General features: G+C 45.2%; 1 protein-coding gene and 1 long non-coding RNA gene across 2 annotated transcripts in view; both read right to left on the reverse strand.

Moving 5' to 3' along the window:
- The window catches only part of VPS13A (vacuolar protein sorting 13 homolog A), a 269,928-nt gene that overhangs the window by 217,752 nt on the left and 24,192 nt on the right, over positions 1 to 27,984 (reverse strand). Inside the window, 5 exon segments of the mRNA XM_040417055.1 lie at positions 43 to 152; positions 341 to 442; positions 2,437 to 2,532; positions 2,794 to 2,836; positions 3,650 to 3,693. Coding sequence (XP_040272989.1) covers positions 43 to 152; positions 341 to 442; positions 2,437 to 2,532; positions 2,794 to 2,836; positions 3,650 to 3,693 — 395 coding nt within the window.
- LOC120989139 lies at positions 4,734 to 27,596 on the reverse strand. Its single transcript, XR_005776229.1, has 3 exons — positions 27,238 to 27,596; positions 16,852 to 16,854; positions 4,734 to 4,746 (listed from the first exon to the last, which is right to left on the reverse strand). It is a non-coding gene; the product is annotated as an uncharacterized LOC120989139 (long non-coding RNA).

Here is a 27,984-nt window from a genome sequence, read left to right on the forward strand (position 1 = left end):
TTACTTTGCATACCAAATTTGCCCCAAAAATTTTTTACTCACATCATCTTCATATCGGATATGAATGTTGGAGATCTTCACTTGAAGATTTTTAATAACCTGAGTTACTAACTTCTCTACAAAGGTATCCTGCTTTTCTTCTTTCGGCTTTTCTAAAACAATTCAAATAAAATAATAGTATTCATAAGTAGAAAAAAATCACCATAAGTAAAGTAGTTGTCCAAAGTGAACAACCTCAGTAAGTGCTTTTATCTGCAGCTAAAGATTTGGTCTAAAGGGAAGAGAACATTATATCCGATTTCAGTTTCTTTTTATCAGAAGTCTACTAAACCAGACTTACCCTGATCAGCCACTTTCTGTTTAGCCTCTTCAATCCGCAGTAGTTCCCGCTGTCTGGCTTCCAAAAACTGTTTTTCTTCTTTCTCTGCATCATATTTTATACCTGAAAAGCACGTAATATTTTCAAAAGATAACAAAAAAAAAATGTTCTGCAAGGTCAAAAATGAAACGTATTTGTCAAATCTATTTGTCTCACATTAAGGGTCCATTCACACGTCTGTTTTTTCTTTCCTGATCTGTTCCGTTTTTTCAGGAACAGATCTGGACCAGATCTGGACCCATTCATTTTCAATGGGTCCTGGAAAAAATCAGACATTGAGCTGTCCGTTTTTTTCCAGGACCCATTGAAAATGAATGGGTCCAGATCTGGTCCAGATCTGTTCCTGAAAAAACGGAACAGATCAGGAAAGAAAAAACGGACGTGTGAATAGACCCTAAACATAGATTTATTGAACCATCACCACAACCACCAAGTGTAAAAAAAAAAACCTTTTTCAGCAGACATTTACAGCTCTAGAAAATAGAAATCAAAGAAGAAACATGGTTGTAAAGTGTAAAGGAAACAGGGGTGGAACAATTCATGCCTGCCTATCAAGATGCCAAAAAGTGGAAACTAGACTATAGATATACACACAAAATTAAAAAGATTTGCGTCACTAGGTTTTCATAGGAAAGCAGCCATGATTACGGATCCCAGTTCTGTAATATGCTCAGGGATAAGTCAGGGATGTCAAACTGGTGGCCCTCCAGCTGTTGCAAAACTACAACTCCCAGCATCCCCGATAGCTGTAGCACTACAGGCACATGCTGCATGTTAATTACAGCCCATTTAGGCTGCAATTAACGCCACAATGCGGCATCCACGCAACGCAACCTTCATTTTAAAGAGGTGTCTGCTCTATGTATTTTAATTATGTCTCTCTCTGCCCGCTATGGGACCACATCCGCCACAGCATCATTGTAAAGAGATGTTGGTAGTTTGCATGTTAACTATGTGTATCTCTGCCTGACTGGATCAGAGGCACCAAACCACTGTTATTTACAGCACAAGGTAATATGGTGCAGTAGTACTAGCTGGCCTGTTTACTTAAAGAATCTTACACATGCTCTAACCTAAAGGTGTTGTATGACCAGAAGAAAAAAATGGTCAGAATTAGGTTAAAAAAAAAAGCAAAGCAAGTTATACTCATCTCACCGATTTGCCTCTGCTGCCATTGTGAAGATTTCCTGGCTGGTCTCTACTTCTGGCCCTTCTTAAATGACTGCTTAGCCAATCACTGGCTGATAGGTCAATTCCTGTGTGTCTGCAGGGACCAATGAAAACTAAAGACCAGAGGGAACTTAAAAAAGTGTCAGACCAGGAGCAATGGGCGAGTATCACTTCTTTTGTTTTTTTGGTTCTGACACATTTTAAAATGTTTTTTTTCCATCTGGACAGCACCCTTAAAATGTGGTATTATTATTACCACGGCAGGTTGCCTTTAAAATTGCTAGAAATTGAATCCATTGGAATAGAGGGTCTGATAAGCAGAGAGGAGTAATGGATATTATGATTAATATATTCTACACTTACACTTAAAGGGGTTATCCCATGAATAATGTAAACCATGAAAATCAGATATCATATGGTACACGACTAACAAAGCTAGAACCAGCCCTGTACCTCACATGGATCCAGAGATCTCCCCATTCATTGCTCTGCTAGGTTTATATCAAGCTGACAGCTCAAGGGGAGTGTCCTTACTGCTGCAGCTATGTGGGCGTGTCCATGCTCTCCCTATCACAGGTCAGGAGGCAGGTGAAGGATGAAACTGAGCATGTGCGACCTTCTCAGTAAGCAGGTCAGAGTAATAACAAAAAAAAAAAAAAACAGCAAGTGGCGCCATAATCATACATTTTATTGAATAACTCAGCAGTTATGCTACATTTTTAATTACATGCAATTACAAAAGTATTTAGATCCAGGTGCTGGTTTTAAAACTATAGAATATTTTTCGAGGGACAACCCCTTTAACAAAAAGCACCTAGGGATTTCTACTTCTGGAGTTGTAGATGTTTAATAAAAACCGTACAATAGAGAAAGAAACAAGAACTTACTAGCAATAGGCACAATAAGTAAATATACTCCATCCAAAACGGCCTCCACTGGTTGGGTATATAGATTTTTCCAAGGAATCTTAAGATCAAGCTTGCCTATATAAACACATAATAGATTATATGAAGTTTTTCAAGCAAATGTGGCTATTCTTACCATCAAAAATACTGTCCCTTTAATGGAAAATATAAAATGCACCAAGTAATTTTTTTACTTTCCTTATTAAAAAGAAATTCTTTGGATTGTAAATGCTAATACTAGATTTGCGAAGCTTCCCGATTGCCGGATGTAACATGCTGTACCCACCTGGAAACAACCTCTTTTAGGGCTGCATGTAGACAGAACTCTGAATAACTCACCAATGTGACCTGCTTTCACTTTAAAAGGCACATCCAGTTGACTCTATAAAAATAAAAAAAATAAAAAAAGTTTGGTACTATATTTTAAGATGACTAAAAAAAGTAACACAAGAATAAATTGTAGAAATTAATACAATACTCTTGGTTTAGGGTTTTTGCTCAATAGCAAAGTATTTTCATCTGATACATTTTTTTTTTTTTAAAGGAAATGTGTCACCTACAATGTTTTTGCCAGTTAAAACCAGATAGCAGCACATATCCTTTTTTCTAATCTGTTTTATTTTCTGTATGTAGATTTTTTTGTTGTCTGAACATGATTATGGGGGCGGCCATATCGTCTTAGGTGTTGTTAACAGCATTTAGAGATACGGTTTAAAGCAGTCCACATGGACCATGGACACAATAGTCAGGATTAGACCTCACTGACATCTATGGTAGAGTGTTCTAGGCACGCTCTGTTACCCGTGCAGAGGTCAGGGGGGCATCATCTGTTGCGAATGGGAGATCCTGTGTATCTATGTATAGGTGATATCAGTCTCTGAAAAATGATCTGAACTAAGATGTGGCATCTATTATTAGTTTTAGTGGCCAGTGGACAAACTGTAGGCATTTTTGCAAATATAGAAAGTGACATGGAAAATTTAAAATAACACCACAAAAATTATTCAAAAATATGCTTAACTTTAGAGAATTGGATTTAAACTATTAGGAGGGCATTTATTAAGACCAGTGATTCATATGCCGGTCTTAATCCCTGTGCACTGGTGGTGGATGCGCCAAGGTTATGTTGAGGTGCGGCCTTTACACTGTGTAAGCAGTCTGAATTAAGTATGAAGTCCACAGAATTATTTCTTACCAGTGCATTTTCTTTTATTTCCAGATTCTTCAATGCTACGGCACCTGCAATGAAAACCATTGAAGTGATTACACTGCTCACTTCTGTAGTAGAACACAGCTCGTATGAGCACTGCAGTCTCTTCATACAGCTGATTGGCGAGGGTGCCGGGAGTCAGCCGCCCCACGATCTGATATTCATAGCCTATCCATTCACTTCTATGGGGTAGAGTGCGATGCCAAGCACAGCCGCTTTACAATGTACGGTGCTGTCATGCTTGGTAAGCTGCGAGAAGGTAGCAGCGCTCACAGGAACGCCGATGCCTTCTCCGACAGCTGATCGCCAGGGGTCCCGGGTGTCGGACCCGACCGATCAGATACTGATGACCTATCCTGAGCATAGGTCATCAGTAGTAAAATCCCACAAAACCCCTGTAGGCGCTTTGATAAATTCCCACAATTTTAGTTTTATTATGTTTATCATAAACTATATTTTCTTTTCAATTACAAGATTTCCTTTTATTAACTAATAACACTGAGTTGTAGGCCTCATGCACATGGCCGTACTGTGTTTTGCGGTCAGCAAAACAGGGATACCGGCCGTGTGCGTTCCGCATTTTGCAGAGCGGAAGCTCTGGCCCTCAATAGACCAGTCCTGTCCATGTCCATGATACGGACAAGAATAAGACATGTCATATTTTTTTGTGGGGCCAAGGAAAGGAGGCCGGAGAACACACAGAGTGCTGTCCGCATCTTTTGCGGCCCCATTGAAGTGAATGGGTCCGCATCCGAATGTGGACCCAAACAACGATGAACCAGAGCACAGAATTACACCTCAGTGAAACTACCACAAAGCAGAAATCTTTTCTGTAGTAAATGATGTAAATTGCCAAATGCCCTCAGCTTCAAGCTAACAAATGATACAGAGTCTCTTTAAACAAACGATGATTTAACCAATTTTCAGCATTTTCAACCTTTCTATGATGCTAATTAAATCTAAAGCTTTGTTAGGTAGTTGTAATTTCAATATTTGCATCTGTTCTCTATGCCCCGGAGAAGATATTGTCTGGGAATGAATCACAGAAATATATACACTGCAGTTTTTAGAAATCCCTGCCACTTTCCAAGCCAGGAATCCCATGAGCAGTTAAAATAAAGGGGGCATACTGTCAAAGTGATGACTCTGCAGCTTTACTGTATAATTAATGTTTTGCAAAGAGCTGATTACGACAAAGCCATGAGCACTTTTGCTTAAAAGTCTAAAATAATCTTCCATCTTATGGTACAAGCAGTTTATTAATTCTTATTAAATAAAAGCAGCTACTGTATTTTCTGTACTACTACAGTGATTACTATATACCTGGAAGTCATCATGCTGGGGGCGACCATATTGGAGGCACACACTTCCTTCTTGTAACGTCTATATAGACTATGCAGTAAGATGTGTGTGCTTTATGGTAGCTGCAAAGTATATGAACATAGCGGCCACTGTATAACTGCGCAGCGACCTTCATGCGGCCCAAAGCAATGATGCTGCGCAGATTACTAACTCCTTGCAGTTGGGCAGCCATTAACAGACTACAACAAGTTAGCGTTTCCATCATTGGTAATTTGTGCCCCACTGCTGCTTTGGCCTGCAACACAGTCGCTGCTTGAAGGGCACTACATGTGATAGCAACCTTAGGTCACGTTCACAAAAGCATGTTTTGGTCTGTATTGTGCATTAGGATTGCAAATCAAAAGTGGAACCCACACACATAAAAAAGGGAATTCTATAATGTAATAGAAAGATTTCACCTCCCTAATGTTTTGTATCCAGCTCTGGTTTTGGGTTAAAAATACTGATGCAAAATACTAACCATACAGCCTGCAGGAAGAGAGCACGGAGTGACAGGACGAGGTGTGCACAAAGCCTTATCTATATGTACAGTATTGCAAGGCTGCCACCTTTTTAAAGTGTCCTAGTGAGAGCCAGGCTCCTGCTCTACCAGCCCAGATGGGCAGAAATGCAGATCTGGTCCATTTAATATCTTTGATGTTGCAGTCAATATCAACTATGGCATCTAAGTGGTTTAGAAAGAGGGGGCTCCCTCTTGCAGGCATTGGCACCCTGTAAATCAAATCATGGGGTGCAAAGGTCTTCGCATGGCAGCTTGGGGTCTAATGAAGGCCCCCAGGCCTGCCTGCAGTGTATTCCCATCAGGCTGCGCCTTTCTAGCACAGCCTAATGGTGCCAGTCAGTATAGTAATGACAGTATAATACACTGTTCTGCGTAAGTAGTACAGTGTATTACAGAAGCAAAGGATCACCTGTCAAAATCTCCTTGTGGGATTAACAAATGGTTAAAATAAACAAAATAAAATTCCAAGTTAAAATATATATACCTTTTTCCATTAAAACATGCTTTTCAATGGAAAAATTTTCAAAAAATAAAATCCCCTCCACTTATTTGGTATACCACACGACCCAACTGTAATTTATCATGCGTGATGGGAAAAAAAAGAAAGAAAACAAAGCCAGAATTGCTGGGGTTTTATTGCATATCTCCCACCAAAAAATGTAATAAAAAGAGATCAAAACAAAAAAAAAATAATAATAATTATTTATTTTTTTGAAAGGTTTTTTTTGTGCAAAAGTAGTAAAACAAAAAAATATATATATATGTGTTTGGGATCAAAAATCATGTTATCATGTTATTTATGAAGAAAAATGAACACCGCCAAATTATAGTGTAAAATCACAGTGGCATTATTTTCCAATCCCCCCCCAGAAAAAAGTAATAAAAGTTAGGGTACTTTTACACTAGCGGCTATTTTGCCGTGCCGCCGGACTGCCGCTCCGTCTCCATTGACTATAATGGGGACGGGGCAGAGCTCTGGCGCAGCATGACAGTGCGCGGTGAGAGGCCGCCGGACTTAAAAGTCGGAGATGCAGTACTTTTAGTCCGGCGGCCTCTCGCCGTGCTGCGCCGGAGCTCCGCCCCCCGTCCCCATTATAGTCATGGGAGACGGAGCGACAGTCCGGCGGCACGGCGAAATAGCGGCAGGACGGATCAGACAGGGTGAACAGCCTGTCGGATCTGTCCTGCTGCTAGTGTGAAAGTAGCCTTAATCAGTATGTTATGTTTACCCCAAAATGGTGCCATTAAAAACAGCAACAAAAACAGAAAAAGGATGGACGGAAAAAGGGTGTAACAAATGACACTGCTAGAATACTGGTGGTCAGTTACTAATATACGTAAAATAAAAAATTAAAAAACAAGGAATGCATTTTTAAATAAATAGTCAATTTAGGTTGACAAGACAAGCAGTTCTAATGTGAACCCCTCATTCCTCTCATGGATTTTGCTTCAGGACCCACTATTAATAGCCAAAGCCAAAATGATTATATGAAATTGTATATGTTGCCATAAATAGCTGGAAATGTAAGATTCAGGATCTTTTACAACAGCTAATACTTTACAACCAACAGCCTACCGGATCTGTTTACCGCAAATGTGAAACAGGCTTTATCTGCGGCACTACTCATGTATTACGGCAGATAATAGTCCAGAATCGTGGTGGAATAACAAGAATTAAGTAGAAATGAATATACAAGAAACCTCCAGGCATCCCGTATTTATTAGCACTGCATGAATCATCCCTTTCTCATTTTATTTCCACAGACATCAGTATCTACATTACAACCACTTACATCATTGATCATTTCTGCATTGTTCAGGCTGAGCTGTGGAAAAAAGCCGCACCTATTTATTTAATGTCCTATTTGGCAGCTGCAGACTATTTTGTAGAATTTTATGTAGTACGTTCACTGCAGCCAAAAACACAGAAAGAGGTAAGGCTTTGTTCACATCACCGTTCAGCCTCTCCGTTCTTCTGTTCCGTTTAGATGCAGGAGAACGGAAAGCACGGATTCGGCACATAACTGAGCTGAACGGATCCTAAGGACCCCATAGAGCATAGACTATAATGGGGTCAGTTAGGTTTGTGCTCAGAGAAAGATTTTTGAAGCAGAGAACAAAAGTCCAGCATGCACTACTTTTGTCTCCGCTCCAAAATCATCTTCTAAGTGGAAACCTAACGGACTCCATTATAGTCTATGAGGTGTTAGGCTCCGTTCGGCTCATTTATGCACTGAATCCGTCCTTTCCGTTCTCCTGCTGAACGGTGATGTAAACGAAGCCTAAGTGAAGAGCTTCAGTGTCTCCTCTAAACACAAAGTATGATGTGAAGTATAAAAACCTATCTACTGTGAAGTGACAATGACACGCTTGTGCATCTTCTGGGTGGCACAGGACAAGACAGTAGTACAAGCTATGAGGTCTATACATATATCCACTCCAATCAATGGACATTACAAACCAATCCATTTAAAGAGGACCTTTCACTACAATAAAAAATCTAAACTAAGTATACAGACATGGAGAGCGGCGCCCAGGGATCTCCCTGCACTTACTATTATCCCTTGGCGCCGCTCCGTTCTCCCGGTATAGGCTCCGGTATCTTCAGATGTTCGGCTCAACTGGGTGGAGCCTGCCGGCGTCTTCTTCTCCCAGGCTGTAACGCTGGCCAATCGCAGCGCTCAGCTCATAGCCTGAGAGAAAAAAAACCTCTCAGGCTATGAGCTGAGCGCTGCGATTGGCCAGCGCTACAGCATGGGAGAAGGAGACGCTCGGGGCGCCGCTCTACATGTCTGTATGCTTAGTTTAGATTTTTTATTCTAGTGAAAGGTCCTCTTTAAGAGAAATCCTGAGCCCTAGGAGAGAAACAATGCCTGGCTCCAATCAATTTCATCAGAGACAAAAGGTCTATGTGTAAACTAGGAAAGATACAGAATTTCTAGCTACTCTCGTACACACCGTAAAAATACCTTAAATGCTTCAAATAATACAAACGTCTGCATCTATTCAGAATGGATCCGTTTGTATTATCTTTAACATAGCCAAGATGGATCCGTCATGAACTCCACTGAAAGTCAATGGAGGACGGATCAGTTTTCTAGTGTGCCAGATTGTGTCATAGAAAACTGATCTGTCCCCATTGACTTACATTGTGTGTCAGGACAGATCCGTTTGGCTCAGTTTCGTCAGACGGACACCAAAAAGCTGCAAGCAGTGGAATGGATACTGATCAGAGGCAAACTGATACATTCTGAGCGGATCCTTATCCATTCAGAATGCATTAGGGCAAAACTGATCCGTTTCAGACCGCTTGTGAGAGCCTGAACAGATCTCAGAAATGGAAAGCCAAAACGCCAGTGTGAAAGTAGCCTTACATGAATCATGGTGTCAACTGATAACTTCTTAAGAATAGCAAACTAAAAAACAGGATTCAAGAGGCGCCGCTGTGAGGAATTCCACCTGCATCACCAAATGGATATAACTTAATGTAGGGTGTACATATTATGACTGCTTTCAAAACTGAACTAGTCCTTTCCTAAAAGTAAACTACATCAAAAATATTTTTGATGTAACTGTCCACCTTGCAGTCGACTGAAGGATTTATTTCCACATGACAGCAAAGTATCTACATAAGACGGTCTTCACATGGCCGCATTAAAGGGATCAACCGCTGCTCACGTGAGCCGAACTTAAGCCCTGATTTATCATACCTTCACTCCAGAATTCTGGTGTCCAAAAGTCGCAATAGGGCTTTTGCGACTTTTTACACTCACTTGCGCAAAATTTTGCAACTTTTTGCATTTTTACACCGCTCACTCCAGTTTCTTAATATGGGTGGGAAAAGTCACAAAAAAGTAGCAATCTCATTCCAGGAGGAGGGTGGAGTAGGAAAAGTGGAGGAGCTTCTCCAGACAAAAGTGTTAGGTTTAAGGACAGGCCAAATTGATCAAACACGTGACATTTGATAAATGTGGCACAAAGTACTCCAACACAGACTCAAGCAAAACTGACTTCAAATTTTCGCCTCATAATAAATTCCCCCCTTAGTGCATCACAATAATCTATGATACTGTGCGTTCCAGTCCAGTATCAGGTCTATTGTCCCATGAAGTGAAACTGTGCATACAGGACAGTAGGCCCACAGATGGCTAGAACTCAGTGTCATTCGTCACAAATCATCATCTAATTCATTTCACATGAGATGTGGTCGGTCCTGGAAATGTGGCCATCTCATGGACTGCATTTCATAGACCACACATGGTCATGTGAATGCAGACTTAGGGCTCGTCCACATTTCCATTTTCCACCTGTGCTGTCCGCATTTTCCACGGAGAGCACACGTACCCATTGATTTGAATGTGTCTCTAAAGTACACATCAGTACTCTTTTACTGACCGTGGTGTGAACCAAACACACCTATTGAAGTCTATGGGTCCATGAAATCACGGCCATAACACGAATGGCATCCGTGGTGTGTCCATTTTTCACTGAAGACTAAAACGGACATGGACCAAATATGGATGGATCTTTCACAGACATCTTCCCAAATGAAACAAGGACGCTTTTTTCACAGACTTGAAAATGATACGGAAATGAGGAAGAGGCTTAAGGGGTTGTCCGGGTTCAGAGCTGAAAAACGTCTAGGGCAGCGCTAAAGCACGCCCATCTGAGCTGGTGACGTCACCGAACACACTGCCGGGTGGAAGCTTCCGCCCGGCAGTGTGTTATTGTAAACAAAAGAGCCCTTGCCCTGCACGATCCAGCGCAGGGCAAGGGAGCGCATCGGATGCCAATATCAGGGGGGCTGCTTGGGTGAAAATATGGGTATGTCCGGGTTCAGCTCTGAACCCGGACAACTCCTTTAACTGTGATTGGGACTAGCTAGGGGGATTTGCTTTCATTCGATTATAGGGAAGCCAACAAATATTCAAAAATTACTGAATTATTCCTAAGTTTACAGGAGAATCTCAGTCATTTCTGTCAAGCGATTTGGGACTAAAGTTTATAAATCCAGAAGGCTCCTTTTTCATCCCCCCCCAAAGCTTCAAATCTATTAGGTTTGGGTCGGCATTTATAAGCCCACTCTATGATTCCCCACAATGTGCTGTGACAAACCGTGTTTTAGAAAAACATTACTATAGCTGATTGGATAGTCCTGCCAACATATTTCTTCTTGCAACCGCAAAATCCTGTATTCTGTCTGTAGCAAAAATTAGGCTACTTTCACACTGGTGTTTTGGCTTTCCGTTTTTGAGATCCATTCAGGGCTCTCACAAGCTGTCCAAAACGGATCAGTTATGCCCTAATGCATTCTGAATGGAAAAGGATCCGTTCAGAATGCATCAGTTTGCCTCCGATCAGTCTCCATTCCGCTCTGGAGGCGAACACCATAATGCTGCCTGCACCGTTTTGCTGTCCGCTTGACTAAAACTGAGCCAAACAGATCCGTCCTGGCACACAATGTAAGTCAATGGGGACGGATCCGTTTTCTCTGACAAAATCTGGCACAATAGAAAACTGATCCGTCCCCCATTGACTTTCAAGAGTTCATGACGGACCCGTCTTGGCTATGTTACAGATAATACAAACGGATCCGTTCATGACGGATGCATGCGGTTGTATTATTGTAACGGATCCGTTTTTGCAGATCCATGACGGATCCGCCCAAAACGCGAGTGTGAAAGTAGCCTTAGACGAAGCAAAATTTTTATAAATTTTTTTTCTTCCCTGCCTTCAAAGAGTCATAACTTTTTTATTTTTTCGTTGACCTATCTACATGAAGGCTCTTTTTTTTGTGGGACAATTTATACTCCTGTCCACTGTGTCTATGGCCCATTAGGCTGCTCTCAAAAGACAAGGAAGTCTTATACATTTGAGGCCTAGTGGCCAGGGCGAAAACTGCCAGATTTTTTTTTATTTAACAAAAATTAAAAAAAATATTTTAACATAACATGATTTAAACATCAGGTCATTTTCTGATGATGCAATTTATTTAAGTCCCCCATAGACAATACCGGCCGACAATCTAATGTGTATGAGTGCCTATGAATTTCAATACATCGGCCCAGATTTACTAATGTGTCTGTGCCAAAAACGGTCTAAGGGCAGACACACATGAGCGAGTTTAGTCCGAGAAACTCTAAGGCCCCTTTCACATGGGCGAGTTTTCTGTGCGGAAGCGCTGTGCACATGAGCGGTGATTTTCACGCATCACTTGTGCGTTGTGTGAAAATCACAGCATATTCTATATTCTGCGTTTTTCACGCAACGCAGGCCCCATAAAAGTGAATGATGGGGCTGCGTGAAAATCGCAAGCATCCGCAAGCAAGTGCGGATGCGGTGCGATTTTCACGCACGGTTGCTAGGAGACGATCGGGATGGAGACCCGATCATTATTATTTTCCCTTATAACATGGTTCTGAATACAGAATGCATAGTAAAATAGGGCTGGAGGGGTTAAAAAAAAATAAAAAATTATTAAACTCACCTTAATCCACTTGCTCGCGCAGCCGGCATCTCTTCTGTCTTCATCTGTGAGCAATAGGACCTTTGATGACGTCACTGCGTTCATCACATGGTCCCTCACATGATCCATCACCATGGTGATGGATCATGTGATGAGCGTAGTGACGTCATCAAAGGTCCTATTGCTCACAGCACAGATGAAGACAGAAGAGAAGCCGGGCTGCGCAAGCAAGTGGATTAAGGTGAGTTTAATTTTTTTATTTTATTTTTTTAACCCCTCCAGCGCTATTGTACTATGCATTCTGTATTCAGAATGCTATTATTTTCCCTTATAACCATGTTATAAGGGAAAATAATACAATCTACAGAACACCGATCCCAAGCCCAAACTTCTGTGAAGAAGTTTGGGTTTGGGTACCAAACATGCGCGATTTTTCTCACGCGAGTGCAAAACGCATTACAATGTTTTGCACTCGCGCGGAAAAATCGCGCATGTTCCCGCAACGCACCCGCACCTTTTCCCTCAACGCCCGTGTGAAACCAGCCTAAGTGTGTGGCAGTGAGAGTTCCTGTTCTGAACTCTGCTCCTCTGACAGGATCACACACGGCAGTACTACACTGACACTGTATCAGGTCAAAGCAGAACTTAACGGGAGTCTTTCACCTAAAATGACCATTATACACCACAAACATCATGATATCCATTACATTCCCCATATTATAATCTTACCTTTCATATTGCTGTCCATCGCCTATTTTCTCTTAAAAACGCTTTTATTCCATATGTTAATTAGGTTCTGAAGGTGCCCAGGGGCGGCGTTTATGCAGCCAGTGCCCATGCCCAACGGCGCTGTTCAAATCAAACCCCTCCCCTTTCACCCCTCTGGCCCGCCCTAGGATCTTCAGATTCCATCCTCCCGTCATTGACAAATCCGGCGTTTCAACATAATCCTCACACCTGCGCACTCAATTACTCACTAGGGCAGAGACAGCAGGACGTTTAATGCGCAGGCGCCGGCCCGTACATCCTGATCTTGTGTCAGTTTACTTCCGCCGGCTAGATCGGGATGTACGGGTCGGCACATGCGCATTAAACGCTCTGCTGCCTCTGCCCTAGTGAGTAATGGAGTGAGCAGATGCGAGGATTATGTTGAACGGCGCAGGCGCCGGATTTGTCAATGACGGGAGGATGGAATCTGAAGAACCTAGGGCGGGCCAGAGGGGTGAAAGGGGAGGGGTTTGATTTGAACAGCGCCGTGGGGCCTGGGCACTGGCCGCATAAACGCTGCCCCTGGGCACCTTCAGAGGCTAAATAGCATATGGAAAAAAATGTGTTTTTAAGAGAAAATAGGCGATGGACAGCAATATGGAAGGTAAGATTATAATATGGGGAATGTAATGGATATCATGATGTTTGTGGTGTATAATGGTTATTTTAGGTGAAAGACTCCCGTTAAGTCCTGCTTTGACCTGATACAGTGTCAGTGTAGTACTGCCGTGCACGTATTACATATTACCTAATTTGGAGCAGGTGAACAAAACTAAGCTCTGCTTGTGAGCATCGATATCAACGCCCACCCACAGCAGCCGATGACCGCACGATTTTACTGTAAAATCATTCATTAGCTGCAGTTAATGGTGGCTCAGTGGTTAGCACTGGTGCCTTGCAGCGCTGGGGTCCTAGGTTCGAATCTGACCTAAGGCAAAATCTGCATGGAGTTTGTATGTTCTCCCCGTGTTTGTGTGGGTTTCCTCCGGGTACTCCTCCCACACTCCAAAAACATACCGATAGGGACCTTAGATTGTGAGCCCTATTAGGGACAGTTGGATGCTAATGTCTGTAAAGTGGTGCAGAATATAGTAGCGCTATATAAGTGCTTAAAGGGATTCTGTCATGAGAAATGAGCCCAATAAGCTAAACATATGGCGATGTCCCTTGTAAAACACTGAATCCTAGGTGAAAGGTGCCCGTTTAGGTGCCCATCGCCGCCTTCTGAGCTGAAATCGCCGCCCTCCCTTTGACTAACTTCCTTGTGCCCAGCCACGCCCGCCTGTGAAGGAGCCCAGCACCGCCTATGTCTCCTCCTTTCATCAACGATAGATAGCCGTAATCTCGCGTGCGGTCCGCAATGCACGGGGGCTGTCGCATGCAAATCGCGGACCCATTCACTTGAATGGGGTCCGCACTGCAAAAAAGTTGCGCATGCACAGACAGAAACCCTGGGGTTCAGTGCCTCCTTTCCGCTCCAGATTGCGGACCCATTCATGCGGGCCACAGCCAACAGTGTCCCCCATGAATTTACCTTTTCAGACAGTTGAGGTGAGACACAATCTGGATGCCATCCTAGCAAACAGCACTTTTAGGTCACCTGCACGAATACATGCGTTTTTTCCGTGATGATTCCCACGCAGAAAAACAGCAACATTTAAGACATTACATAAATCTCATGTAAATCTCATGCGGATCTTTTCCATGTGGAAATTGACCTGCATTGTGGTTTTCAAATTTAGTAGCATGTCAATTGTGGAAGGGTCAGATCTACGGCAAAACCACATCCAATCCGCTCCACAAACCGCTGTTAGACATTACGAATATGCTGCAGAAACACACATAAATCTGGCAATGCAAGGCATTCACGCCACACTGTACTACCACAGGACAGTCCTTTCCTGACGCTGCATAAAGATGAGGATTACGCGCAAATTCTCGTGCAGAAAAAACGCAGTGTAATACAGACCAGCAAAGTGCATGAGATTTCACAGATCTCATGTCCACTTTGCTTCTTTCTTTATTGCGAAAATTGACCTTCCCTGTGGATTTAGAAATTTGCAGCATGTCAATTATGTTTGGGATATTTGGTGTGGATTTCACCCTGTGCAATGAAAGGGTAAAATCACAAAACAATGCAAGTAACGCATACTGTATTGGTGGGGAAATCCAATTAGTGGCAAATGTAGGATTTAATTAGGGCAAATACTATTCTGCCACTGCCCAGTACTGAATTAACAAGTATAAAATCAGACTCTTAGGCCCTTGCAGACAAGTGTTCCTCCCGCAGTGAGTCCGCATCGCAGCTCCCGGCCTGACCTCCCAGCACTGCCGGGATTCACATAGCATTATATTGATTTATGATGCTATGTAACCCTTACAGTTCTGGAATGTATTGGATAACACTGGCAGCAGAACTGTAAGGCCTCTTTCACACGGGCGTGTCCGGATTAGGTCCGGATGCGTCCCGATGCATTGTGGCAAACCCGCGCGAGTAGGAACGCAATTGCAGTCAGTTTTGACTGCGATTGCGTTCCGATGTTCAGTTTTTATCGTGCGAGTGCAATGTGTTTTGCACGCGCGTGATAAAAAACCGACTGTGGTACCCAGACCCGAACTTATTCACAGAAGTTCAGGTTTGGGTTAGTTGTAGTGTAGATTGTATTATTTCCCCTTATAACATGGTTATAAGGGAAAATAATAGCATTCTGAATACAGAATGCATAGTACAATAGGGCTGGAGGGGTTAAAAAAATAAATAAAAATGTAACTCACCTTAATCCACTTGTTCGTGCAGCCGGCATCTCTTCTGTCTTCATCTGTGAGCAATAGGACCTTTGATGACATCACTGCGTCCATCACATGGTCCATCACATGATCCATCACCATTGTGATGGATCATGTGATGAGCGTGACGTCATCAAAGGTCCTATTGCTCACAGATAAAGACAGAAGAGATGCCGGCTGCGTGAACAAGTGGATTAAGGGGAGTTAAATTATTATATATTTTTTTTTTTTAACCCCTCCAGCCCTATTTTACTATGCATTCTGTATTCAGAATGCTATTATTTTCCCTTATAACCATGTTATAAGGGGAAATAATAATGATCGGGTCCCCATCCCGATCGTCACCTAGCAACCGTGCGTGAAAATCGCACCGCATCCGCACTTGCTTGTGGATGCTTGCGATTTTCACGCAACCCCATTCATTTCTATGGGGACTGCGTTACGTGAAAAACGCACAAAGAGGAGCATGCTGCGATTTTCAAGCAACGCACAAGTGATGCGTGAAAATCACCGCTCGTGTGCACAGCCCCATAGAAATGAATGGGTTTAGGATTCAGTGCGGGTGCAATGCGTTCAACTCACGCATCGCATCCGCGCGGAATACTCGCCCGTGTGAAAGGGGCCTAAGGGTTACATAGCATCATAAATCAATATAATGCTATGTGACCCCCGGCAGCGATGGGAGCTCAGGCCGGGTGCTGCGATGCGGACTCGCTGCGGGAGGAACACTCATCTGCAAGGGGCCTTAGGGTCCGTTCACACGTCCTCGGATCTACAATTTGCAGACGGCAAAACACATGCAGACGTGTGAATGGACCCTTAGATAGGTCGCAATTTCGAATGTACTGTAAAGTCTTAAGTAAATTCGTGTGTCTCATGCGCACTGTGAACAGCACAATCGGCACAGTAAGGGCTCATGCCCACGACTGTATGTATTTTGCGGTCTGCAATGACATCCGTATGACATCCATATTGCATTCATTTTATTTGAAGATCCATTGTAACAATGCTTATTCTTGTCCTCAAACCAGACAAGAATAGGACATGTTTTATCTTTTTTTTGCAGAATAGCCATGCGGACATACGGAAATGGAATGCACATGGACTCATTGAAGTGAATGGCTCCGCATATGAAAAAAAAATGTGTGCATGAGCCCCAATACACTTGGTGTCTGAAACATCCAATAACAAAGATCTGTACTTGAGAGTCACAGCTAGGGGTATGCGGCCAGTAAGGAGCTTTGTTGTTAATAAGACAGCTGCTGATTTGTCATTTTGGCTCTCTAAGACCCTGGATGGCACTAGCTAGCCCCTGGGTGGGGTGACTGGGTCTGAGGTGAATGCACTGGGGCAGTTATGTAATAATTAAGTACATCGTAGTCAATACTGCCACAGTCCAGTATAATGCATCTGAGTATGTACGCTACCACTTGGCTATAAGGCCCCTTTTCACACATAAGGTGAATGCATTGCACCCGCACTGAATCCTGACCCATTCATTTCTATGGGGCTGTGCACATGAGCAGTGATTTTCACGTATCAGGCTACTTTCACACGAGCGTTCGGAGCGGATCCGTCTGATGTTTCATCAGACGGATCCGCTCCGATAATGCAGACGTTTGCATCCGTTCAGAACGGATCCGTCTGCATTATTACTTAGAAAATTTTCTAAGTCAGAAAGTAGCCTGAGCGGATCCGTTCAGACTTTACATTGAAAGTCAATGGGGAACGGATCCGCTTGAAGATTGAGCCATATAGTGTCATCTTCAAGCGGATCCGTCCCCATTGACTTCCATTATAAGTCTGGACGGATCCGCTCGCCTCCGCACGGCCAGGCGGACACCCGAACGCTGCAAGCAGCGTTCAGGTGTCCGCTCACTGAGCGGAGCGGAGGCTGAGCGCTGGCAGGCGGATGCATTCTCAGTGGATCCGCCTCCACTGAGAATGCATTAGGGCCAGACGGATGCGTTCGGGGCCGCTCGTGAGCCCCTTCAAACGGAGCGCACGAGCGGACACCCGAACGCTCGTGTGAAAGTAGCCTCACTTGTGCGTTGCGTGAAAATCACAGCAAGCTCTATATTGTGCGTTTTTCACACAACGCAGGCCCCATAGAAGTGAATAGGGCTGCGTGAAAATCGCAAGCATCCGCAAGCAAGTTTCATTATTATTTTCCCTTATAACATGGTTATAAGGGAAAATAATAGCATTCTTAATAGGGATGGAGGGGTTAAAAAAAATAAAATAAATGAAAATAATTTAACTTCACCTTATCCGCTTGTTCGCGCAGCCCGGCTTGTCTTCTTTCTTCTTCTTTGGTGACGTGACTGCGCTCATCACATGTGACGGACCATGTGATGAGCGCAGTGAAGTCACCAAAGGTCCTTTTCCTCCCAGGTCATCAAAGAAGAAGAAAGAAAATAAGCCGAGCTGCGCGAACAAGTGGATGAGGCGAGTTACATTTTTTAAATTATTTTTTTTAACCCCTCCATCCCTATTTTACTAAGCATTCTGTATTAAGAATGCTATTATTTTCCCTTATAACCATGTTATAAGGGAAAATAATACAATCTACACAACACCTAACCCAAACCTGAACTTCTGTGAAGAAGTCCGGGTTCGGGTCTGGGTACCAAACATGCCGATTTTTCTCATGTGCGTGCAAAATGCGTTAAAATGCTTTGCACTCGCGTGGAAAAATCACGCATTTTCCCACGACGCACCTGCATCCTAGCCGCACCTTACACGCGACGCCTGTGTGAAAGAGGCCTAAGTGCCTGCTGTTCATTAACCCCAGACTCCACCCAGGGGCTTATTAACCATAGCCAGTGCCACGCGGGGTCTTTATTAACTTGAGTGAACCCCAGCTTGTTAAAAAGATGCTAGGTGTCTGTGCCCATCTTTTAGGTGCTAGGGGCAGGTATATTGTGGTTTTTAATGCAACAATTAACACATTAGCAATGGATACACATTTGTGGCCGTCACGGTAAAAACTGTGATTTGACTGCACCGTGTGAATACCCTAAGAGATGGTTTGCACTGGAAATAGGATAGCATCTGGATAAGTTATCAATAAAAGATCACTGCGGGTTCAAAACCCGGCACTCCCGCTGATCAGCTGGTTGAAGAGGAAGCGACGCTTGATGCGAGCGTTGCATCCTGTGTAATGACAAGTACTTGCTCTACTCACTTGAATGGAGCGAGTACTTGACATTACACTATGCTACCGCTCCAGAGGAGACGACGCGTAGTGTAACGAACAGCACTTGCATGGAGCGCCGCCTCCTCTTCAACCAGCTGATCGGCAAGAGTGCAGGGTTTTGGACCCTCACTGATCTCATATTGATGACCTATCCAGATGCTATACTATCTTACATGCTATACCCCCTAGTTGCCTCACTATCCAGTGCAAACCATCTCTTCCAGTAATCAGACAGTCCGGTCAAATCGTTGTTTTTACTGCAACTACACAAATGTGTGCCGGGTGTCGGACTCCCACCGATCAGATATTGATGACCTATCCAGAGGATAGGTCATCAATACAAATGGCCTGCACAACCTCTTTAGGTACTTTTAGTTCCACCATCCCATCAATAATGTTTTGTCACAGTGCCACAGTTCCCTGCATAAGTAGCAACCATAAGGGAATCTGTCACCTCCACCAAGCCCTAATAAGTACAGTAATACACGTTAGGGCTGCACGATATGGGAATTTTGTGCGATTGCGATTAGGGCCCTAAAAATTGCGATAACGATATGCGATGCAATATTTTAAGGGAATTGGGCTAGAGGTCTATTTGCTTGGATTTTCCCATATGAGCCGTTGACGCGGCTGGGTATGACATAGTTATAGGGGATCTGTGGATGGCACTGTTATGGGGGATCTGTGGATGATGCACTGTTATGGGGGATCTGTGGATGATGCACTGTTATGGGGGATCTGTGGATGATGCACTGTTATGGGGGATCTGTGGATGATGCACTGTTATGGGGGATCTGTGGATGATGCACTGTTATGGGGGATCTGTGGATGATGCACTGTTATGGGGGATCTGTGGATGATGCACTGTTATGGGGGATCTGTGGATGATGCACTGTTATGGGGGATCTGTGGATGATGCACTGTTATGGGGGATCTGTGGATGATGCACTGTTATGGGGGATCTGTGGATGATGCACTGTTATGGGGGATCTGTGGATGATGCACTGTTATGGAGGGTATCTGTGGATGGCACTGTTGTGGGGGATCTGTGGATGATGCTGTGTTGTGGGGGATCTGTGGATGACGCTGTGTTGTGGGGGATCTGTGGATGACGCTGTGTTGTGGGGGATCTGTGGATGACGCTGTGTTGTGGGGGATCTGTGGATGACGCTGTGTTGTGGGGGATCTGTGGATGACGCGGTGTTGTGGGGGATCTGTGGATGACGCGGTGTTGTGGGGGATCTGTGGATGACGCTGTGTTGTGGGGGATCTGTGGATGACGCTGTGTTGTGGGGGATCTGTGGATGACGCTGTGTTGTGGGGGATCTGTGGATGACGCTGTGTTGTGGGGGATCTGTGGATGACGCTGTGTTGTGGGGGATCTGTGGATGACGCTGTGTTGTGGGGGATCTGTGGATGACGCTGTGTTGTGGGGGATCTGTGGATGACGCTGTGTTGTGGGGGATCTGTGGATGACGCTGTGTTGTGGGGGATCTGTGGATGACGCTGTGTTGTGGGGGATCTGTGGAGGACGCTGTTATGGGGTGGATCTGTGGAGGACGCTGTTATGGGGTGGATCTGTGGAGGACGCTGTAATGGGGTGGATCTGTGGAGGACGCTGTTATGGGGTGGATCTGTGGAGGACGCTGTTATGGGGTGGATCTGTGGAGGACGCTGTTATGGGGTGGATCTGTGGAGGACGCTGTTATGGGGTGGATCTGTGGAGGACGCTGTTATGGGGTGGATCTGTGGAGGACGCTGTTATAGGGGATGTGTGCTATGACACATAGGGCCATGAGGGGGGGGGCAGCATAAGACATATAGCATCTTATGCTGGTCCCCCTCATGGCCCTATGTGTCCCCTCATGTGTCCTAAACTGTGCACATAACTGGCTTTGTGTGTAAAGTATTTTACTAGTGTGTAAAACAATCTCTCTCCCATTGATAACAGGTCCAGCCTCTGTACTCACTGTCACTATGAATGCACTACAGCGAGCGGGAGCAAGCTGGCTGGCCGGCCGGCGCGTGACTGACGTCACTTAGTAACGCTCCTCCCACTTCAGGAAGCAGGAGCGTTACTAAGTGACGTCAGTCACGCGCCGGCCGGCCCGCTCGCTGCAGTGCATTCATAGTGAAAGGGAGTACAGAGGCTGAACCTCTTATCAATAGGAGAGAGATTGTTTCACACACTAGTAAAATACTTTACACACAAAGCCAGTTTTGTGCGCGGGGCCCCTTCATATATAATCGCGGCATTTTCGGGTCGGCCAAATCGCCATATAGCATTTGCCAATTATCGCGATTCGATTATTTTTTCGATTTATCGTGCAGCCCTAATACACGTATAGAACACTTGCCACTGACTCCACACCAGTCATTAGTATGTCAGTACTCACCCCCATTCCTCTGCAGTGCACCAGCAAACTAGCCATGGAATCTAATGAGAGGACTCCTGTGCATGCGCACATAATGGGAAGGACTCCGGGAGAATCCTCACTATGCATTCCACAGCCGGTTTGTGGGCACATAGTGGGGAATGGGGGTTAATATCACCATACAGATTACTGACCTGGAGTCAGCGGCAGGTGTTCTATGCATGTAAGGCCTCATGCACGGGCAACATCTGTGCGGCGGCTGGGACGGATCGAGTCCCATTCAACTTGAATGGGTCCGTGATCCGTCCGCAGCGCAAAAAAATAGAACATGTTTTATTTTTTTGCAGTGCCTCTGTGTCACACCGCAGCTCCGAATTGCGGAACCATTCAAGTGAATGGGTCCGCATCCGTGATGCGGGGAGCACGCGGCCGGTGCCTACATATTGCGGACTCGCTGTTTGCGGGACGCAATATGGCCATGGCCGGGCAACGGCCATGTGCATGAGGCCTAACATTGTACTTAATAGGGCTTACCAGAGGCAACAGATTCCCTTTAACTATACGTATGCCTACGTAATATTTATTTGAATTAGGCTTATTGCACACGACAGTATATTTTCACGGTCCGCAAAACGGGGTCCCGTTTTTCCGTGATCCGTGACCGTTTTTTCGTCCGTGGGTCTTCCTTGATTTTTGGAGGATCCTCGGACATGAAAAAAAAGTCGTTTTGGTGTCCGCCTGGCCGTGCGGAGCCAAACGGATCCGTCCTGAATTACAATGCAAGTCAATGGGGACGGATCCGTTTGACATTGACACAATATGGTGCCATTTCAAACGGATCCGTCCCCATTGACTTTCAATGTAAAGTCTGGAGTCCCTTTTATACCATCGGATCGGAGTTTTCTCCAATCCGATGGTATATTTTAACTTGAAGTGTCCCCATCACCATGGGAACGCCTCTATGTTAGAATATACTGTCGGATATGAGTTAGATCGTGAAACCTCATTTCCGACAGTATATTCTAACACAGAGGCGTTCCCATGGTGATGGGGACGCTTCTAGTTAGAATATACTACAAACTGTGTACATGACTGCCCCCTGATCAGCACAATTAACCCCTTCAGTGTGCGCCCCCCCCTTCCTCCCTCTATTGTAATAATTCGTTGGTGGCACAGTGTGCGCCCCCCCTTCCTCCCTCTATTGTAATAAATCGTTGGTGGCACAGTGTGCGCCCCCCCCCCCTTCCTCCCTCTATTGTAATAAATCGTTGGTGGCACAGTGTGCGCCCCCCATCGGCCCCCCCTCCCTCTATAGCATTAACAACATTGGTGGCCAGTGTGCGGCCTCCCATCTCCCCCCCCCGATCATTGGTGGCAGCGGGTTACTAGCAATAGTACAATAGTAAAAGATTCATACTTACCTGGGAGCTGCGATGTTCGTGTCCGGCCGGGAGCTCCTCCTACTGGTAAGTGACAGTTCATTTAGCAATGCGCCGCACAGACCCTGTCACTTACCAGTAGGTGGAGCTCCCGGCCGGACACGAACATCGCAGCAGCAGCCAGCAGCAGGTAAGTATGAATCTTCTACTATTGTACTATTGCTAAGTAACCATGGCAACCAGGACGCTACTACAGTCCTGGTTGCCATGGTTACCGATCGGAGCCCCAGCGATTAAACTGGGACTCCGATCGGAACTCCGCTGCCACCAATGATGGGGGGGGGGGAGATGGGAGGCCGCACACTGGCCACCAATGTTGTTAATGCTATAGAGGGAGGGGGGGACGATGGGGGGCGCACACTGTGCCACCAACGAATTATTACAATAGAGGGAGGGAGGGGGGGGGGGGCGCACACTGTGCCACCAACGAATTATTACAATAGAGGGAGGGAGGGGGGGGGGGGCGCCCACTGTGCCACCAACGAATAATTACAATAGAGGGGGGGGGGGGGGGCCGCACTGGCCACCAACCTATTATTACAATAGAGGGGGGGGGGCCGCACTGGCCACCAATGATATTCAAACTGGGGAGGGGGGGAGGGTCTGCCCCCTGCTGCCTGGCAGCCCTGATCTCTTACAGGGGGATATGATAGTACAATTAACCCTTTCAGGTGCCGCACCTGAAGGGGTTAATTGTGCTGATCACGGCCCCCTGTAAGAGATCGGGTGCTGCCAGGCAGCAGGGGGCAGTCTTGTACACAGTTTGTAGTGTATTCTAACTAGAAGCGTCCCCATCACCATGGGAACGCTTCTGTGTTAGAATATACTGTCGGTTCTGAGTTTTCACTTCGTGAAAACTCAGCTATGAAAAAGCTTTTATGCAGACGGATCTTCGGATCCGTCTGTATAAAAACTAACCTACGGCCACGGATCACGGACACGGATGCCAATCTTGTGTGCATCCGTGTTCTTTCACGGACCCATTGACTTGAATGGGTCCGTGAACCGTTGGCCGTGAAAAAAATAGGACAGGTCTTATTTTTTCACGGCCAGGAAACACGGATCTCGGATGCGGCTGCAAAACGGTGCATTTTCCGTTTTTTCCACGGACCCATTGAAAGTCATGGGGTCCGCGAAAAAAAACGGAAAACGGCACAACGGCCACGGGTGCACACAACGGTCGTGTGAAAGAGGCCTTACTGCAACTTTTGTACTCCTTCTTGGCTAAAAATACTCCTCAAAAATGTTAAGAAGAATATTTTTATTCTTCCAGTAAAAATGAAGTACGACCTCTGCTCTTAGCATGCCTACATAGCAAACAAGAGCTGTCCGCTCTCCTGACATGTCCTATTTTAGTAAATACTTTTATTCCCCATACAGTAACAAAGCCGGAGTATTTTTTTCTTAGAACTTATTGTGCTGCTCCTCTTTTATTCCTTCTCAAAACGTATGAATAAATTGACAAATGCGGACAAGACATGGACAATTCTGCAGAAGTAAAAAAAATATATAAATGACGGCATGCATGCAGGTATATGTGGTTTTCGGATCCGTGATATGGTGCCCACAACACTTTTGCGCTTGTGCATGAGGCCTAATTCTCTTGTTCTGCTCTGTTCTGAGAAAAATAATGGAATCACTGGAACCGTCAAATGACAAACACAAATGGCGCCCGATGGACCTCAGAGGCTATAATGGAGCCGGTCGTGTTTTACCAGACAAAATGGAACATCAGGCCGCGCAACTCTATAATCTGAGACGGAGGCCCCTGACAGTTCCACCAACGCAGATGTGAAGAGCAAACTACCTGTCACTGCATTCACACTGTATCTATCAGAGTAAACAGATGATTTGCATTGCTAGCTGGAGAACTGAAGACAAGGAACTGATCATGTGTTTTGGCCGGAACCTAAAATTATTTCTCTATTTGCTCTTGAATAAACATTTTCTTGAATTAAAAAAATAATAAAATCATCATTTCTGTGCTGCAGATCGGCCTGTTTAAACAGGGATCTGCAGCCCAGAGACAACTAAACTGCAAATGATCGCTTTGAATCCAGCTCCCAGGGCCCTGAGGATCAAGCAATTATCCGGAACGTTTTGTTCGTACCTGATAATTGCCTGCTAAAGCAATTTTTGTAAAAGGAACTTATAGGACTGTGTTTACAGCTTTTAAATGCAGATTCAGGTGAAAACTATGGTGTAGCAAGGAGCCATCGGTCCCTGCCCCACCCACCATTCACCCGTATACAGGGCCTTATTTGCCAGTATGCTCACAACCCATTCCCTGCCTACCATCGGACTTTATAGTAAAAATGGGAGTAGAGCAGTTCACAGGTGCTCCTCCCCCTCATCGGCAGGTTTTGTTGCGGCTGAAGGACCTGTACAGTCACATGACCCGATGTGTGCAGTTCCTGAAACCAGAGGAAGATGCTGCAAATCTCCACTGAGGGATAGAATGTGAACTGCTATGTAAGGCATGTCCATGTCTATATGTATTTAGGGGTACTGGATACCGTTGTATGGAACAACATAGTCTTCCACACTTTTTATTTTGCAGTATACTTATGTACTGTGGACACATTTAGTGTGTATGTTGGAAGCTTTTCTGGAGATATTAGTGGTCCCTCAAGTTACAATATTAATTGGTTCCAGGACGACCATTGTATGTTGAAACCATTGTAAGTTGAGTAATCGGTTTCAAAGCCCCAAAACGTCATGCAAGATAAGAAAAAAATGAATATTTATGAAAAATAAGCAGATAACTATGACAGATAAAACAAGTCCTTACATGTAACTAACCAGTAACTAATACAGCTAGGTCACCAGAGAAGTGGCCTTGATTGGTTGGATCTGAGTCTGAGGCATTGTATGTTGAGTCTGGTTTCAACTTACGACGGGTCAGAAAAGAAACTATTGTATCCTGAGAGATCACTGTATTATTATACGGGGCACCAAGTATTAAATATTATTGCAGTCGGGAGCACTAAAAGAAGCACTATTACAGTGTGGGGCCTAAGGCTACTTTCACACTTGTGGCAGAGTGATCCGGAGAGCAGTTCCGTATGCGGATCCGTCTCACAAATGCATTGCAAGAACGGATCCGTCTCTCCGGATGACATCCGGAGAAATGGATCTGTTATAGATTTTTTTCACATTTTTACCGGTCTGCGCATGCGGTATTTTTAATGCCGGATCCGGCACTAATACATTTCAATGTAAATTAATGCCGGATCCAGCATTCCGGCAACTGATCCGGAATTTTGGACGGAGATAATAGTGCAGCATGCTGCGCTATTTCCTCCGTCCAAAATGCCGTTCAGTGACTGAACTGAAGACATCCTGATGCATCCTGAACGGAATGCTCTCCATTCAGAATGCATGGGGATAAAACTGATCAGTTCTTTTCCTGTATTGAGCCCCCTAGGACGGAACTCAGTGCCGGAAAAGAAAAACGCTAGTGTGAAAGTACCCTGATGGGGACAATATTACTGTGTGGAGCACAAAAGAGGGCACTTTTACTATGTGGAACAACAGTAAGACGTTATTACCATCTGGGATAAATTTGGGGTACTATTACTTACTAGGCAGTCTGTTTGGCATTAGTATATTTAGGGACACTATCTGACTGCTCGGGCACTATTATTGCAGAATCACTATCTGTGTGGAGCTATTATTTATTTCTGAAGTACAGTATCTGGGTACACACTGCAACACAGCAGGTACAGTAATGGGGCAGCAATAGGCACAGCACTGCAGAAAACACTATAGAGACAAGTCAAGGCTGAAAGAAATTGTCATTGCGGTCTGGGCCAGATAGAGAAGAAAGGGAAAGTTAATGTCTCCAATCAGAGAAAACACCACCTGCGATTCAAAATCTTTCCCATCAATGTGCCTAAAAATTGTCCCTCAATAGATATAATTGTTCCCTGCATCGAAGATTTGTTTTAATCACGTGACTACGGAGCGTGAGTGAAGCCTTTAACTCACCGCTCCGTGGCCTCCCATCATCACTGCACTGCAGGGCCTTGCGTGCACACATCGTCAGTGCGCTGGCTGACGCTGTGTGTGATGTCAGGTCCCTCCCAGTGCATGCTAGGAAGCAGACACGGTCCGTCACCTGCGGATTCCATGTCAGCGCACTGCCAGGAAAGGTAAGTATAAAATTAGCACTAGCAGGGGCCCGAATCTGGGGGAGGGGGGAGATGTTGGTGATTTGAAGGGGCTGATGGCACTGGGGGAGTGGAGCTGAAGGCACTGGGGTGGGTGAGAGCTGAAGGCACTGGGGGAACGGAGCTGATGGCACTGGGGGGATAGTGGAGCTGATGGCACTGGGGGGGAACTGATGCACTTGGGCTGATCGCACAGGGGGGAATGAAGGGTGTTGGGGACTGATGGCAGGGGGTCTGATGAGTTTTTATAAAGGAAAACAGTCTATTCTTTTTTTTTTTTATTAGAGTACTCGATTATTCGTATATACACTTTATTCGTATATAATATTCGATTGCTAAAATAATCGTTTGCTGCAGCCCTACTAACAATTAGGGGTGGGTGATATAAATGATATACAATATTATCGACATAAATTCGGGAAACAATATAGATTTTAGCTATATCGCCATAACGCGATAGATGACCACAGAGCAGTAGTGAATTGAAGAAGCTTCTCACTCACCGCTCCGTGGCCTCCCGACTCTGCACAGCGCTGCACTGGCCAGGGCCTTGCGCGCACACATCGTCAGCACGCTGGCTGACGCTGTGTGTGATGTCAGGTCCCTCCCAGTGCATGCTGGGAAGAAGACGCAGTCCGTCTCCTGCGAACTCCATCAGCCAGCCGCGCACCCTGCAGGAAAGGCAAGTATATTAGCAGGGGCCCGAATCTACCAGGGGGTGGGGGGGGGGGGGTGGATGGCTATGGCATGGGGCTGATGGGGGACATGATGATGGTGGCAAACTGGCAATGACATGGGGCTGATGGCGCTGGCTGTGGGACATTATGATGGTTGCAATGGCATGGGGCCGATGGCGCTGGTTGGGGGACATGGATGATACGGCAATGGCATGGGGCTGATGGCGCTGGCTGTGGGACATGATGATGGTGGCAATGGCATGGGGCTGGCTGTGGGACATGATGATGGTGGCAATGGCATGGGGCTGATGGCGCTGGCTGGGGGACATGGATGATGGCAATGGAATGGGGCTGATGGCGCTGGCTGGGGGACATGGATGATACGGCAATGGCATGAGGCTGATGGCGCTGGCTGTGGGACATGATGATGGTGGCAATGGCATGGGGCTGGCTGTGGGACATGATGATGGTGGCAATGGCATGGGGCTGATGGCGCTGGCTGGGGGACATGGATGATGGCAATGGAATGGGGCTGATGGCGCTGGCTGTGGGACATGATGATGGTGGCAATGG

Source organism: Bufo bufo, chromosome 2, assembly GCF_905171765.1.
Source record: "Bufo bufo chromosome 2, aBufBuf1.1, whole genome shotgun sequence".
NCBI classification, from domain to species: Eukaryota; Metazoa; Chordata; class Amphibia; order Anura; family Bufonidae; genus Bufo; species Bufo bufo.